This window comes from Haplochromis burtoni, unplaced genomic scaffold (assembly GCF_018398535.1).
Source record: "Haplochromis burtoni strain Fernald_Lab_line unplaced genomic scaffold, NCSU_Asbu1 Contig_1982, whole genome shotgun sequence".
NCBI classification, from domain to species: domain Eukaryota; kingdom Metazoa; phylum Chordata; class Actinopteri; order Cichliformes; family Cichlidae; genus Haplochromis; species Haplochromis burtoni.
The window spans coordinates 2044-18112 of NW_024584343.1; the positions used below are offsets into that span (position 1 = coordinate 2044).

At 41.6% G+C, this 16069-nt stretch overlaps 1 protein-coding gene across 3 annotated transcripts; it reads left to right on the plus strand.

The window, feature by feature from the left end:
• Positions 1–6: 6 nt before the first annotated feature.
• Positions 7–15495, plus strand: LOC102306724 (carbohydrate-responsive element-binding protein; the record flags this gene model as incomplete). Of its 3 annotated transcripts, none has more annotated exon segments than XM_042217438.1 (11): positions 7–659; positions 2073–2179; positions 2346–2428; positions 2521–2610; positions 4303–4344; positions 7262–7436; positions 9042–9122; positions 13639–13790; positions 13916–14513; positions 14618–14691; positions 15225–15495. In XM_042217438.1, coding segments are annotated over 11 exon segments (2020 nt in total), but the record flags the coding sequence as incomplete, so codon positions are not given.
• Between the last annotated feature and the right edge of the window lie 574 nt (positions 15496–16069).

Genomic DNA, 16069 nt, shown 5'->3' on the forward strand with positions numbered 1-16069 from the left:
TTTTGTTTATTAATAATTACCACTTTCTGTCTATTTTCTTCGGGACTTTACCAGTTCGAGAAGTTGACATAATGATAGTATGCTGTTACACAACAGTCCACACACACACACCGTGCTCCAGAGGTGTAGGTCCTGCAGCTGGTTGGCTAAGCCCTCCACTGACAGATGAGGATAATCATTGCTTGATAGCAAACGGCTCTTCCTTGAGGAAATATTCAAATATCTGAAGAAAACAGGACAGGAAGCGGGGGAAGACAGCTGAGGAGAAAGTTCACTTTCTGTCCGATCCTCACCGCTGAATGAAAGTGCGCAATGGCGGGCAAAGGGAGTGTTTGCTCGGCCGGAGAGAGCCAGCTTCAGGACTTCTTAGAATCGGACTCTGACCCGGAGGGGGAACCCGCTCGGGTGGCCGGCACCGGGCCGTCGCCCGAAGCTTTCCCCCGCACTCAGGTGATCCACAGCGGACACTTCATGGTATCCTCGCCCCACAGCGACTCTGCGGCGCGGAGGAGGAAGAGTGGAGGGTCTCTGAGGTACGACTTTGACACGGTGAACAGAACGGGGTGTCAAACGTACCGCTACGGTCCACTCAGCTCCGGGAGCCTAAGCATCGACCCCACTCTGACCCGCCTGTTCGAGTGCATGTCACTGGCCTACAGGTGGGTCCCTGCTGCGTGCAGTAGGGGGAAAGAATGAAGTCGGGGTTTTAATCAGCATTTTTATTTTCAGCTTTCTGCTTGTTCAGTTCAGTTAAACCATGTGGAAGAAAATATCTCCAAAGAATGTGAAAGTGTCTCATTCTGAGCTGACATTTAAAGCAGCGATATGCACAGGATCAGTCTCTGTTTTAAAATAAGAGTATTGTAAATTAACCGAAGCTCACTAAACGAACTAAACTAAACCATATTTTAAAATATATTTTTAAATATATATATTTATATTTGTCTTAATAGAATTCCCTTCAAAGCTGATAGTTAATGCTGTGGTTGTTTGTGTATATGTGTTGTCAGTCTGTTGCATAACCAGTTTGGAAATTTTCACCAAAAAAAAGTGGACTTTGATTCTAGTTGGCAGGACTGGACAAAGGACAGTGTGACTGATGCAAAGGAAAGAAACTCCTGACACGATGCCCTAGAAATTTGTTTTTCTGTTTGAGAGCAGCCATTTGTTACAAGATGTCACAAATAGCTCCTGCATATTGCAACTATAGCAGAGGAAGCCGCCGCACTTAAAACAAACCAAAATACCAAAGAAACCTCCCTATACTCTCTAAACATGCTTACGTTTCAGTAACATCAGACTACACATTGATTTTTCATTTACTTAAAAAATGAGGACCACTTTCTTTGAAACCGTGTTTATAAGAGCTTTCATCAACCCTTGGCCAAAAGAAGACTTTTTTTTTTCTTTCTTTTTTTTAAAATCTGCTGTCACTGGGTGGAAAATTGCATTTGTTTATAGATCTAGTTTCACAAATTGTGGCACTGTTTCAGGATTCATTGTGCAACTATTATCAAACACAAAAAATATAGATTTAAAACAAGTACTTTTATTATATATTTATATATATTTTCCAAGCCTATGACATGGCCTCTTATTCCGCACAGATTGCTGCTCCGCTTTCCGCTATTTATCATTAACCAGACTGATGTAAAGTGGTTCCTCTGCTGATTGCTCTTTGTTTTTTCGCAATAGGCTGTCTCTGCTGTTCGGGCTGAATAATACGCAGCCATGTCAGTCCATTAAAAGCATGTTGAGAATGATTTCCCCAGGCTTCCTAGCAACTCCTTGAGCACCTCACATTAGGAGCTCTATTCTCAGCAGGCAGAGAAAAAGTGAGGGAGGGGGGGGAAAGCACATAAAGCCGGGTTGTATACCGGGGAATAAGTTGATTGGCTACTATTAGTCAAAATCAGGACAGGTTTGAGGCAGTGTTCCCATTGTTTTTTTCTAAAAGAGGCATAAACGTCATTTATGCACGTTTATGCCTTTTTGCCTCAAAGACTATAAATGAAAGGGCTTTCACATTTTCCCCGAAACAAATACATATTCCACCTTTCTTTTCTCCACAGTGGTAAGATAGTCTCTCCTAAATGGAAATCTTTTAAGGGTCTGCGGTTGCTGTGGAGGGATAAGATCCGTCTGAACAATGCAATCTGGAGAGCATGGTTCATTCAGTGTGAGTGCTGGTGCTTTTTTTTTTTTTTTTTTTTTTTTTTAAATTGTGAGACTAGAAGAACCGGGTGACCTAACATGGGTCGAGAGAATCCACATTTCACCAGAATGAATGTCTACGCCGCAGCTGATTTTTCTTGTCCTTTTTTCCCTCTTTCTGCTTGGCTCAGATGTGGAGAAGAGGAAAAACCCAGTATGTGGCTTTGTGACCCCGCTGGATGGCTTGGAGGCAGATGCGCATCGAAAGCCCGAAGTGAGTGAATGAATGATGTAGGTGTTGCATATTTAAGCTCATCCTTGAAAAAAAAAAACATACTTAGTGTTTCACTGGCATCCTGTCAACAGGCGATCATATTAGAGGGCAGCTACTGGAAGAGAAGGATTGAGGTAGTGATCAAGGAGTACCATAAGTGGAGGATTTACTACAAGAAGAGGGTGAGCGCTCACCTTATTCACAGTACATCTTTAAACTGTCTCTAAGTCAGTACCAGTACCTATTGGTTGGACAGTTTGTCACGTTTTCATAGTCCCCAAAGGATGAACCCCAATGGCCCCACTTTCCAACACTTTTACCTGATCAAAACTGTAATTAGTTAACATAAGGTGATGTGCATAGAAACAAAAACATGGTTCATTATTAGGGCTGAACGATTATGGAAAATAATCTAATTGCGATTTTTTGCCCCAATATTGCGATTGCGATGCGATATGCGATTATTTTTTAAGGTCTTTGTCTTCTGTATTATTAAACAAAGACAAGCAATACATCATATAGTATGGCCAATACTATATTACATTAATTTTAAACTGTTCTTTCCTGGAAGACAGACCTCTGTTATGATGACATGAGGTGATGCATGAATTGATGACTGACATTTTTATTTAACTTCTTCAATCACAACAGTATATTTGAACATACACAATAGTTTATTTTTAGCTTACAAACATCTGAGCATAAAGTGCTGACAAGGAACCCTGGTGTAAACATTAAAATGAAAGTCAGTACAATGTGCAGATTGCAGAAATATACATAAAAAAAATCAGTGGCTTTACCACACTCAGTTTTTCGACATCTGTGAACTACTAGACAGTCATTCAATTAAAAAATAATATTAAATAAATAAAACTAATAAATAAAAAATACACACATCTTACTGATCTCTGCAGTCAGTAACATTACACATAAAGTGCAAACATAATAGCAATTGTATAAACACACACACAAACACGCCTTTAAAATTTAAAGGCGTGAAATTGGACGGTCTAGCCTTCTGATTAGCGTCACCGCTGTCTCGGTGGAGTTTAATAAACTCGGCCGTCTGCTTCTTGCTATCTAAAATATAACCAGACACTGGTGTAAATTCTCGACTGTCTCATACTTCTGTTTAATCAGTTTTCTGTTTGACGTTTAGTCAGCTGTGTGAAAACCAAGGAGGAACCCACCCGGGGGATTAATAAAGTTTTATTTTATCTAATCTAATAACTTTAATCTCAGCCAAACCGATTTACTCACGAACAAACAAAACACTGAAAAAAGCCCAACAATAACATTTTTAGGTTGTCTAAGTGACTTATATATTACGTTTAACCCGAGCAGCGAAAGTCCGCGGTGATCTGAAAATGATGTGCCGGGAGTTGTGCCGTTCTCGGCCGCATCAGTAACCCTCGAGCTCCCGGCTAGCTATCGAGCTGGTGGGTAGCAGACGTCTGAAAACGTCGAAGCACTTTTGCAAATATGCGATATCTTGATAAACCGAGCAGATATTTGATGTTTACACAGCTACTTTCTCGCCTGAAAATATGTTAAAAGTTTATTTTGTGACCCAGAAAGATTAGTATGAGTAATTTTAAAACTTAGTAGCGGCCGCCATTGTTGGAAACTGGAGTTTGGCTGGGCCGCGCTATGAATTCTGGGATATGGTAGTAATTTGGACAGCCTTCGGCGCGTCGCTGTGACGTAATCGGTCTACAAATGCGGCCTCAGGAGGATGCAGCCCATGAATTTGGACATGTCCAGAGTATAATCGCAGCCTTTGCGGTTAGAAAATTGCACTTGATCATGTCGCGATATTATCGCAAATGCGATATATCGTTCAGCCCTAGTTTCCCTCGCTTTTTCTGCTGCAGCTTCAGAAAAAGAAGGATGACATCCTATTAATGCTTCAAGAGGTAAGTCAGAAGTCACACATTACTTCATTATTGCTACATTATTGCAATATTGCAAGGAAATTAAAGTTGAAAAGTATTGATTTTGAAGAGTGGAGGCTGAAGCTGGCCAACTGACCCAACATATATTGTAATTTTTGGGTGACCTGCTGGCATTGTTTACTTTTGAATGTCCTTGTAGTGACATACGATCACTAAAGACCACCAAGCGACTATTTTTAGCATTTGAATTTAGCCTCCCTGGCTGAACAAGGGAGGAGGGGAGAAAAAAAGAGATTTAAAAAAGAAAAAAAAAAATGGGCAAAACAACTTGGGCTGTGCGTCACAACCTGACATATGAAGGCAACTGACCCAGCTAACTGCCTGCTGCAACAATACCCATAACTCTTAATCTTTATTCAAGAAAAACGGTGAAAAAAATGAATGTAACCTAATCAAATATGACCTACTTCCAGCAGCACTTGGCAAAAACCGGGCAGCAGAGGGGCATCTGCTTTCGACAGAGACGCTAAGGTGGCAGAGACAAAATATTTAGTGGCAGAGAGGAGAAACAGCGGGGGGGCAGAGAGAGGGAGGTGCCTCATTCATGATAGTATTCCTCATATTTCATCTTTCATGGGCTCTAATTTTTCATTTTTCTGTAGATGTGCTGTGGCACTGGAAGTCCAAGCTTTACTTGAGTTCAACATTAGGAAAACTTCAATAATAATGCTGTGTCTGACCCGTCTTTTGATGGATTACGCGGCAAGGCCAATATCAGCAACTAGCTGACAGGTCAAAGATCACTTCACTGTGTTTTTATGCTCTGTGCACTCATATTCTTATCACACCATTCTCTTAACAGATTACATTTAGTGCTTAGAAAAACACTAGTCAAAAGTGTGAATGTCGTATGTCATATATGCAGTTACACAGTTACAGTTGTGCACTTTTAACCTGTGACAGCCCTAGTCTAAAATTTAATTGGCTTTACATTTTTAGCATCAACCACTTTCTAATAAAGTAGAATTGTAAAATAACGTTCAGATTATTATCTACAGTGACAATGTATTTCAAGAGATTTTTACACAGTTCATTTACAGACTGTAGCAGGGTGTGGTTTGTGGCTCAGCTGCATGGGAGAGGTGGAGCAGTGGGTTCAGGGGAAGCTGACCCTGAGCTGTTCTTCAAAACCTGGTCACACCTTCCCTATTTCAGTAGGTTGCAGGGACCTGAAGGATATAGTGTGTGGTTTAGAGTGAAGAAGGCAACTGGAAAGCTGCTCTAATAATAACACGAAAAAGGCTGAAAATTAAGATCACTAGACTTAGCCCTTATATTCAGTCTGAGAGTGAAATAATATCCTATTAGGTAATAATGCTGTGTAAACGAGTAAGGAAAAAAAAATCTCACTCTGCAAAAGGGAGACACACACATAAGTAAACAAAATGAACACACACTACAAGCACTGTACACTCTGAGCCATCAAATAATTTACAGAAAAATCAAATGTTTTTGAATACATTATTTAATGAACAACAATGAAAAACAATCACACTGACAATGTAGCAGTCTCAAAACCTCACCCATTAAATACGAAGCACTTGGTGTTACAGGGTTAAGCTGCCTTTTTAAACAGGCACAAAGAGAATTGAGCTGTTCTGCAGTTTTGAAGCTAAGGTGTGGAAGGCACGATCAACCTCATTTCTTGGACTGGCACACGGAACCGTAAGAAGACCCCTCTCTGAGGACCAGAGAAGTCAACTTGTAGTGCAGGGATGAAACAGTTCAATAATTTAGGTGGGCCCCCTCTCCACCAGGAAGGAAGGACCAACGTCGTTGAATGAAATTCAAACTTGATAGGTGGGAGATGCAAATGTTTTAAAAGTGGGGTAATCTGTAGGGTAGGGTAAGGTTTACTAATGGCTTTGATAAAAAAAAAAAAAGTGTCCTTCTGGATACCAAAGTTTAGTTAGATTTAGATCTAGGAGAATCTCTTTTGAAATGAAACTTCTCGCCAAACGATGTAAACGCACCCTGTCGATGCTGCAGTCTTTCAGCCGCTCATATGCATGTGTATATTTTCTCCAAGCAGCATCAGTTTGTGTTTAGCAGGGGCCTTTTACAGTTTGCATGCACGTGTGTGTGTGCGACTCCCAGAATTAGGTCAGGGACAAAAGGCTGCCGCTCTTATTGAAATGGTGAGACATCAAAATAAAGAAATGAACAAAGCCAACATAATGAAAACCTGTGAGGGCCCAGTGTTTCTGAACAATGTGTCAAAACAGCTTTTTCATGATGCACCCCACATGCACACGCGCACACATACACACATACATGTGCGCACAACAATCTTACCTCATTTCTGCTCGTGCGTGCTTGTATTCTAAGAGGGGATGTCGTGTGTTCAGACGTAATCAGAAATAGTTTCCGGCTCAATCTGGTGGGCTTCCCTATAAATGTGGCCCTGGGCTTAGAAGTGGAAGGTAAAGGCGGAGTAGAAGATCGGGGTGAAACAAAGCATCTCAAACAGGCTGGCTTTGGCGCTTCATTTCTGTGAGTTGTTCACTGGGTTTCCAAAGGAGAAGGGGCAGAAAGGGATGGGGGGGGGGAGAGATGACAGCTTAGCACATGTTTCATGTTGAAGTTGTGAATGCTGTAGGTGTGCAGTTTTGTTTTGTGTGTAACTGGAGATAGATTTTTTTTTTCTTGCTGTTTTAATATTAGTTTTGAGAGGCATTTTGTCATTTATCAGCGGAATAAACGTGGCACAAAGTTTTCATAGAGCACTAATTGCAGGCACAGATTGGGAGAACTAGAAGTCATTGATGAATTAGGACTTTCCAGCTCTATTTATGTTGAGCCCCTAATGGATAGATCTGGGATTAACTTGGCATGTCAGATCCTGTAAGTGTTCTGATTCCTTGTTGATGTTTGGCAGGGTCAGATCTGCCAAGCCAGGCAGGACAAATGGCCCTATCAGACATACCAGGAACCTGAGGCTGTCCCCGCGGAGGTCCACATGTTTGACCTGGACTGCCTTCTGTCCGACATCTCTGACACCCTATTCACCATGACACAGAAGCCATGTCCCTGGACCAGCGAGCGACACAACAGTGAGTAGTAGACAAGTTTGTGGAATGACTTTCAGCAGGGACTTGTGTCTCAAATCCTGCAGAATTTGATTGGAAGCATTTAAAAGCAAGGCTGATCGTAGGCTGCATAGTGCATGGATTAAATAATTGATTCCAATTAGTTGTTACTGGGCTGAAAATTATATCCTGGTTCATTTTACTTTTTGAATCAAATAAATTGCCCAAAATAATATTTCTAACTCAAGTCTGTCATAAACAGGAGCTTTAGGGACAGATTTTCAGCAAAAAAGGAACATAATCATAGAGATATGGTTGGACTTTTATTTCTCTCATTTTAAATGTGGTCCCGTTTTCAGAAATAAATGCCCTTTTCCAAAAAAAAAGGTAAATAACAGCAGAATGCATTAATTTTCAAATAATTAAAAGTTAAATTTAATGGAAAATCATACATGGGCATCATATAAAATGCAGAGAAATTGAGAAATACACATATATATATTTTTTCTCCTTAAAATTTGATACCAGCAACATATAAAAGTAGGGATGGGGCCTGTTTACTGCAGTGCTACATCACCTGTTTTTTTGTTTGTTTGCTTTTGTGTGTGGGGGGGGGTGGTGTTGTTTTTTTTGTTTTTTTTAACAGTAGCCTGTCATCCATTCGCACTTCCCAACGCTCTCATTATCTGTCTGTTCAAAGTATGCCTTTACCCAGCAGATGGTTGTCCTAGCTTAAAAAGATGAAAACATGGGTAAAAAGGCAATGTGGATCAGCACGCCTAAAGCTCAGTCAGAGCTGGGGACTATCAGGCACAATACATTTTGGAGTCTGTGCTGTTTTCCAAGCTATCTCACGGTGACAAGGGAACAGCAAGGCAAAGCAGGAAGTCCCCATCAACACTTTGTTTCTTGTGCAACCTAAACAAATAAGATATGTGATTTCTTCAGCTGGCAGGTGGACAGGTTGCCTTTAAACACAGCCAGCTGGCTGTTTCTGCCAGTGTCTGGGGGTGACTGTAGCTCAGGTAGCAGAGCAGGTCAGCCACTAATCAGAAGGTTGGTGGTTCGATCCCAGGCTGCCTCTTGGCTGCATGCCAAATATCCTTGGGCAAGATACTAACCCCATGTTTGCCTACTGGTGGTGGTCAGAGGTCCGGCAGCCTCGCCTTTGTCAGTGCGCCCCAGGGCAGCTCTGGCTACAACGTAGCTTGCCATTGCCAGTGTGTGAATGACTGAATGTAGTGTAAAGTGCTTTGGGGTCCTTAGGGACTGAGTAAAGTGCTATACAAATGCAGGCCATTTACCAGTGTCCACTTTTTGCTAATCTATGTTAAAAACAGCCTTTGATGAAAGATCCATCTTCTAACTCTCAGCAAGAGGGCAAACAAATCCAAACTATGCTTTAATATAATGTAGAAGTATTTCACTTTCTAAGTTCCTACCTCAGTTTGGTGACTCTGTCTGCTGGTCACATGGGTTAGCAATTCAGCCAATGAAACCCACATTACAAATAAGGAAATTCCCTATGATGAAAGATGACTTGTCAAAAAACAAAACAAAACAACACAATAGCACTAGAGCATTTCTTTCTCACGCATGCATCTATTATTATGTTCTCTTCCACTTCAGCATACACCAGCAATGCTGACATGATTCAACCAGGCTTGACTCCACTGCAGCCCAACCTGGATGATTTCATGGATATACCAGGTACTTTCTACCCTTTCATATGTCCATCTGTTTATCTGTAAATGTGAACATGTGAAGAACTGATTAATGCATCCAATCACAGGTTGATTACAGTTAGATGCTCGCTGACGGTGCATGATATAGTGTGAAGAGTACTTGAGTTTTTAAGATTAGATTCTTATCAGCCATATTTGGCTGATGATTATCTTAATCATATTTTTGTAGTACATAAATGAAGTTTCTGTTCCAGATGTCGATGAGTGAAAAAACCTTGAGGGACACTCCTCTGATTTGTGCTATGTCAGCAGTATGTTCTTTGGCATTCATGAGTTAAAGGATTGTCAGAGGCAGGGTTGAACTGGGGAAAATGGGGAAGTGGAAGAGGATGTATTTAACCACTATTGCTACTTTTGGCACCACCTAGAAACTAGGGAAATAAATATTGATGGGCTGGAAGATGATTATGATGATTTTCTATTTTTTTATAAAGTAAAATTATGTTGTTACCACAATTCCTATTGAGCTGTAGCTTTTAGGTCTGTGATTTCATTTAATTTTGATTGGATTTTATACATTCATGGCATAGGGAGCTAATATAACATAAATTGAGCTGAAATGAATGAAAGTTGCACTAATATTGATTAGATGGACCAACACATGGCTTCACACAAGTTTCACTCCTGCTTTGTATCATTTAGAGGTATAAATATGCAACTGTTAGCAAGCTTGCCAGCTTTAAAAGTGATAGCATAGGTTTTACAAATGGCTGAAAGTTAATTGACGCAAGGTAAAGTAAATGTCTTTGTAAAGCATGACTAAATGTAGAGAACCTAACTTACCAAGCTGACACGTACTGGACAAGAAGCCAATATGGCAGTATGCCTGGGGTCTGCTTTAGTCTTTATAATGAATCGAATCAGCCTGCAGCGAAAGAGGAGCAAAGCTTCAAGCAAGAGGAAGGAACCAGGTTAGAGTTTAGTTTCTTGCTCAGGGCAACAATGGCTGTGATTTTTCTGGCCTTTGTATTACTTTCAGTGATGCAATCCTGCAGCCCCATGGCTACAAGTAAGTCTTTGTAACCAACAGACAACCTGTTGCCCACTGCTGTGTTTGTGTGTGTGCGTGTGTGTTTGTTCTTACTGCCCTGACAGGCTCCTGAAGTATTAGCTGTGTGGTGTCTTTGCTTTTTTTGTCACAGTGACCAGGCAGCTAGTATCTGTCAGCGCTCTTAATTAATTCATGATTTCTCTGTATTTCTCTTACATGAAAATACTGAATTTTCTTTTTACTGAGATAAAAAAAGAGCTTTTGGTATGCATTACCTACTGTGAGATCATGAGGCATTCTGAACAATGTGTCTTGATGAAAGACGCTCAGTTCAGGAAAACTTAGGGTTACTGCCAGTTTGAGTGAAGACAGTTAATATTGACTGCTCAAACCTTAAATAACATGTGAAAAAACTGGCAACCTGCCAGCATAGATTTAAAACTATGTGACCTGGCAAATAAAATGTAAATACCCTGACTGATCATCTCAATCAGAGAGCTTCACATTGTGTGAGGGTTTAATTTTCCATTTCTGTTCTTTGTCTCTTTTATCTTAAAATAAAGACGGAAGAGACACTATACTGCAAAAAGTATTCAGTTGTCTGCCTTCACACGCAAATGAACTTAAGTGACATCCCATTTTTAATCCACAGGATTTAATATGAAGTTGGCACACCCTTTGAAAATATAACAGCTTCAGCTCTACTGGGAAGGCTTTCCACAAGGTTTAGGAGTGTTTATGGGAATTTTTGACCATTCTTCCAAAACTGCATTTATGAGGTCAGAAACCGATGACTGATGAGAAGACCCAGCTTTCAGACTCCGCTCTTATTAATTTCAAAGGTGTTCTGTGAGATCAGCACTCTGTGTAGGCCAGTTAAGTTCCTATCACTGGAACTAAAAGGCCGAGCCCTACTCCTGAAGAGCAATGCCACACTATAATCCCCTCTCCATCATACTTTACACAATGCAGTTAGACAAGTAGGGTTCTCCTGACTCTGCGGAAAGTTAGTGACCTCTGTTAACTATGTGCCTCGGCATCCACTGACACCGCTCTGTGAGTTTACGTCGCCTACCACTTTGTAGCTGAGTTGCTGTCGTTCCCAATTGCTTCCACTTTGTTATAAGACCACTAACAGTTGATTTTGGAATATTTAGCTGTGAGGAAACTTTAAAACTCACTGCACAGGCAGCATCCTGTCACTAGAATTCACTGAGCTCCTGAGAGCGACCCATTCATTCACAAATGTTTGTAGAAGCACTCTGCATGACTAGGTGTGTGATTTTTTTTTTTTTTCTTATATACACCTGTGGCCATGAAAGTGACTGGAACACCTGAATTCAGTGATTTGAATGGTTGTGTGAATACTCATGGCTGTACGGTGTAAGTACTAGTGTTATACAGTGGGGCAAAAAAGTATTTAGTCAGCCACCGATTGTGCAAGTTCCCCCACTTAAAATGATGACAGAGGTCAGTAATTTGCACCAGAGGTACACTTCAACTGTGAGAGACAGAATGTGAAAAAAAAATCCATGAATCCACATGGTAGGATTTGTAAAGAATTTATTCGTAAATCAGGGTGGAAAATAAGTATTTGGTCACCTCAAACAAGGAAAATCTCTGGCTCTCACAGACCTGTAACGTCTTCTGTAAGAAGCTTTTCTGTCCCCCACTCGTTACCTGTATGAATGGCACCTGTTTGAACTCATCATCTGTATAAAAGACACCTGTCCACAGCCTCAAACAGTCAGACTCCAAACTCCGCCATGGCCAAGACCAAAGAGCTTTCGAAGGACACCAGGAAAAGTATTGTAGACCTGCACCAGACTGGGAAGAGTGAATCTACAATAGGCAAGCAGCTTGGTGTGAAAAAATCAACTGTGGGAGCAATCATCAGAAAATGGAAGACATACAAGACCACTGATAATCTCCCTCGATCTGGGGCTCCACGCAAGATCTCATCCCGTGGGTCAAAATGATCATGAGAACGGTGAGCAAAGATCCCAGAACCACACGGGGGGACCTGGTGAATGACCTGCAGAGAGCTGGGACCAAAGTAACAAAGGTCACCATCAGTAACACACTACAACGGCAGGGAATCAAATCCCGCAGTGCCAGACGTGTTCCGCTGCTGAAGCCAGTGCATGTCCAGGCCCGTCTGAAGTTTGCCAGAGAGCACATGGATGATACAGCAGAGGATTGGGAGAATGTCATGTGGTCAGATGAAACCAAAGTAGAACTTTTTGGTATAAACTCAACTCGTCGTGTTTGGAGGAAGAAGAATACTGAGTTGCATCCCAAGAACACCATACCTACTGTGAAGCATGGGGGTGGAAACATCATGCTATGGGGCTGTTTTTCTGCCAAGGGGACAGGACGACTGATCCGTGTTAAGGACAGAATGAATGGGGCCATGTATCGTGAGATTTTGAGCCAAAACCTCCTTCCATCAGTGAGAACTTTGAAGATGAAACGAGGCTGGGTCTTCCAACATGACAATGATCCAAAACACACCGCCCGGGCAACAAAGGAGTGGCTCCGTAAGAAGCATTTGAAAGTCCTGGAGTGGCCTAGCCAGTCTCCAGACCTCAACCCCATAGAAAATCTGTGGCGGGAGTTGAAAGTCCGTGTTGCTCGGCGACAGCCCCAAAACATCACTGCTCTCGAGAAGATCTGCATGGAGGAATGGGCCAAAATACCAGCTACTGTGTGTGCAAACCTGGTAAAGACCTATAGTAAACGTTTGACCTCTGTTATTGCCAACAAAGGTTATGTTACAAAGTATTGAGTTGTATTTTTGTTATTGACCAAATACTTATTTTCCACCCTGATTTACGAATAAATTCTTTACAAATCCTACCATGTGGATTCATGGATATTTTTTTTCACATTCTGTCTCTCACAGTTGAAGTGTACCTCTGGTGCAAATTACTGACCTCTGTCATCATTTTAGGTGGGGGAACTTGCACAATCGGTGGCTGACTAAATACTTTTTTGCCCCACTGTACCATGTCTAGAAAATCTGCAAAAACTGGTTTTTATCGGAATGCTACACTGATCACTGTATATACAATGTAACAGAAACTGCAGTACACAAAATACAAAATCCTTATTTGGTATAACCTCTGTTTCTTCAGTTGTCCACCAGAGAGCACTATCCTACTTTCCATGTATTATTTTACCATGAAGTAAAATATCTGCCGCTGGCAGGCCTTTAAAAGTAAGAAGAATATTTCTATCATTCATTAAACAGGAAGGAGGGGTAGGATCATTTAATTTTCTACTTCCTACTTCTTTTTTAGCATAAAATTTGAGTTACTTATAAACAGTTGATTGATATATTGGTTATTTTTTGTTGAATGTCTATATATGTCACATGTACTTTATTTAATTAGATTATTCTTTTAAATGTTTTATCTTCCTGCTGTATCAGAGCCTTTTCCAGTTGATATTCTGAATAACATACTATATATACTGTACTCTTTCTCAGATATCTTTATGAACAACCGTGGCCAACCCACCGAGCACACTGGTTTTGCGGACTGTAGCTATTTTGGGAGTTCTTCTGGTGCAGCGTTTGCTCCAGTTCCCTCCCCTGTGGCAACAGCGCCCCGGCTTCTCATCGACACGCAGCTGGCTCAGGTACTGCTGCTGTTATCAGCTTCTTCTGTTTGTGTTTATTGTCTGCTTGTGCAGAATTATTCAATTATTCCAGCATCTAATGTTATTCTTGTTTAATCAGTAAAACAGATTAATTTTTTTCCCAGCCCAATCTACTATCTGACAATCTGTCCCACCCCTCTATATCTAATACCCGGCCAAACCAGACCAGCTCTGGCCAGGATTGTGGAGAATACCACACATCCAACATCATAACAGAAGCCATGCCTTATGGACATCAGTCATACCATGATGCACCAGTTTCTATAGCATTTAGCAGCAGCACTGAACAGACGGCCTCTGCAAGTATTCCCTTTTTGTACCCACTGCCATGCCACAAGTTTGGTTACTATACGACAAGCAGTGGAACCTCCACTGTCATCACTCACACAGCCTCCACCATGGGGGCTCAGGGTGCTGCGCAGCAGGCTCACGGATACCCTCACACAGGGGAAACGTACTCCCAGACTCCCTGCCACTCTCTCTCTTACCTGGCTGTTGTATCTGACCCGGTCCATGCAGCGCTGCCCTCTGTCACAGCAGCTCACTGCTTCTCAGTGCCAGAACAGGTGACATTTACGGGGGCCAAAGGGAAGCATAAGCAAAAGACAGGAGGAGCGAGGACAGCTGCCCCCCCTGTACTTCCATCCACTCCCCCACCCACTAGCTGTCTGGCTAAACTGCTCTCCACTGGGGCTCATGAACGTGAGTGAATTCTGACATGTTCTTCCTCAACTAACAGTTTTTTAAGTAAAACAAAAATAAAAAATGCAGTGGGCTAATGTTTAATTTTGGATTTGTGTTATCAGAAAAGCCAACCCTGGGATTTGATACTGCTCCAGTGACAGCCAAAGCTCAGAGGTCATCATCCTCTAGCTCCTCAGTGAGTGTGGAAAACTGGCTTAGCACAGCATGTCAACAAGAAATAACTAATGAACTTTAGTGACTTTTACCAAGTGCTACTGGAGAATGGATATTCATATCATCAAGGCCACTCAGCATTGTATTACTGATATATGTATGTAAGTATGAGCAACTAAAGGAGTGCTGTGTGCTGGCAATAGACACAGGTGTCCTTAGTAAGCCGCACCTTAGTGTTAATGTTTTTGTAGAAGACTGCAGAAATTTTCAAAAGCTTACCTGATAAATAGGTTACATCTAAAAGTTTACTCATCTAACCTAAACAAAAGAGGACATAGCAAGCAGTCTCTTTTCATTCAGCAAGCAGATTTATGTCCATTATAAGTTTGTAATCTCATATATATATATATATATATATATATATTTGTGTGTGTATATATGCGCATGTGTTGGTTCAAACCTCTGCTCTAAATACTCTGTGCCACATCCTTTCAGGGGAAAGTGATTTCATTTTTGTGAGACAGGTCTTCTAATTGGATACCATGTGTTGCTCAGCAGACAAGCAGAGGATCGCATGTAGGTGGACCGTCATCACAGCTGCAGCACGGGGCTGGTTGGTCGGTAGGGATCCCCGTGTTGACGCCTCTGCAAAGCCAGAGTGCCACCCTGGGCCACAGTGGACCTCAAACTAGCACCTCCAGAGGCTCTGCTGTGTCTACCCGGCTTACCCACGGTACCTCAGACACTGGCACAACCCTCCTCGTTCCCAAGACTGAGAAGCTGTCACCTGTTCAGCTCTACAGCACTGACAGGAGCAGCTTAACTGGTAGGACCTCACTGCTTCAGGGAGTGATACAACCCCATTTATAAAAAAGTGGTACAGAAAGCAATGATTTGCAAATCTTAAAAACCCTTATTTGATTTACAGTAGAATGTGAAAAACATACCAGATGCTTAACTGTCAACAGGTCAGCACGATTTGATAGTTTGTTTTTTGTTTTTTTGTTTTTTAATCAAATGTGGGTTGTGCCCATGAAAAATGTGCCATCTTCTCTGCAAATGTCAAACAGCTTGTTCTGCTACTGACTCTTGTGTAGTGTCATTCATTAGAGTGGATAATTGAATTCTGAAGAAACAAACCATATCAGCAATTTAACAGTTTATCCATTTAACAAACAGGGACCTTAGTAACATGTGGAAGAACCATACACAGCCACAACAGCCTGGCACCACTTCCTCATTCTGGTCACCAGCTTGGACACACAGTGCTGTGGGATGGCATCACATTCTTCAGCCAGCATTTGTTGTAAGTCAGCCTGTGTGGTTATTAGGGATGGGTATCGAAAACCAGTTCTTGTTGAGAACCGGTTCCCACTGTTTCAATTCCTTGGAATTGTTTG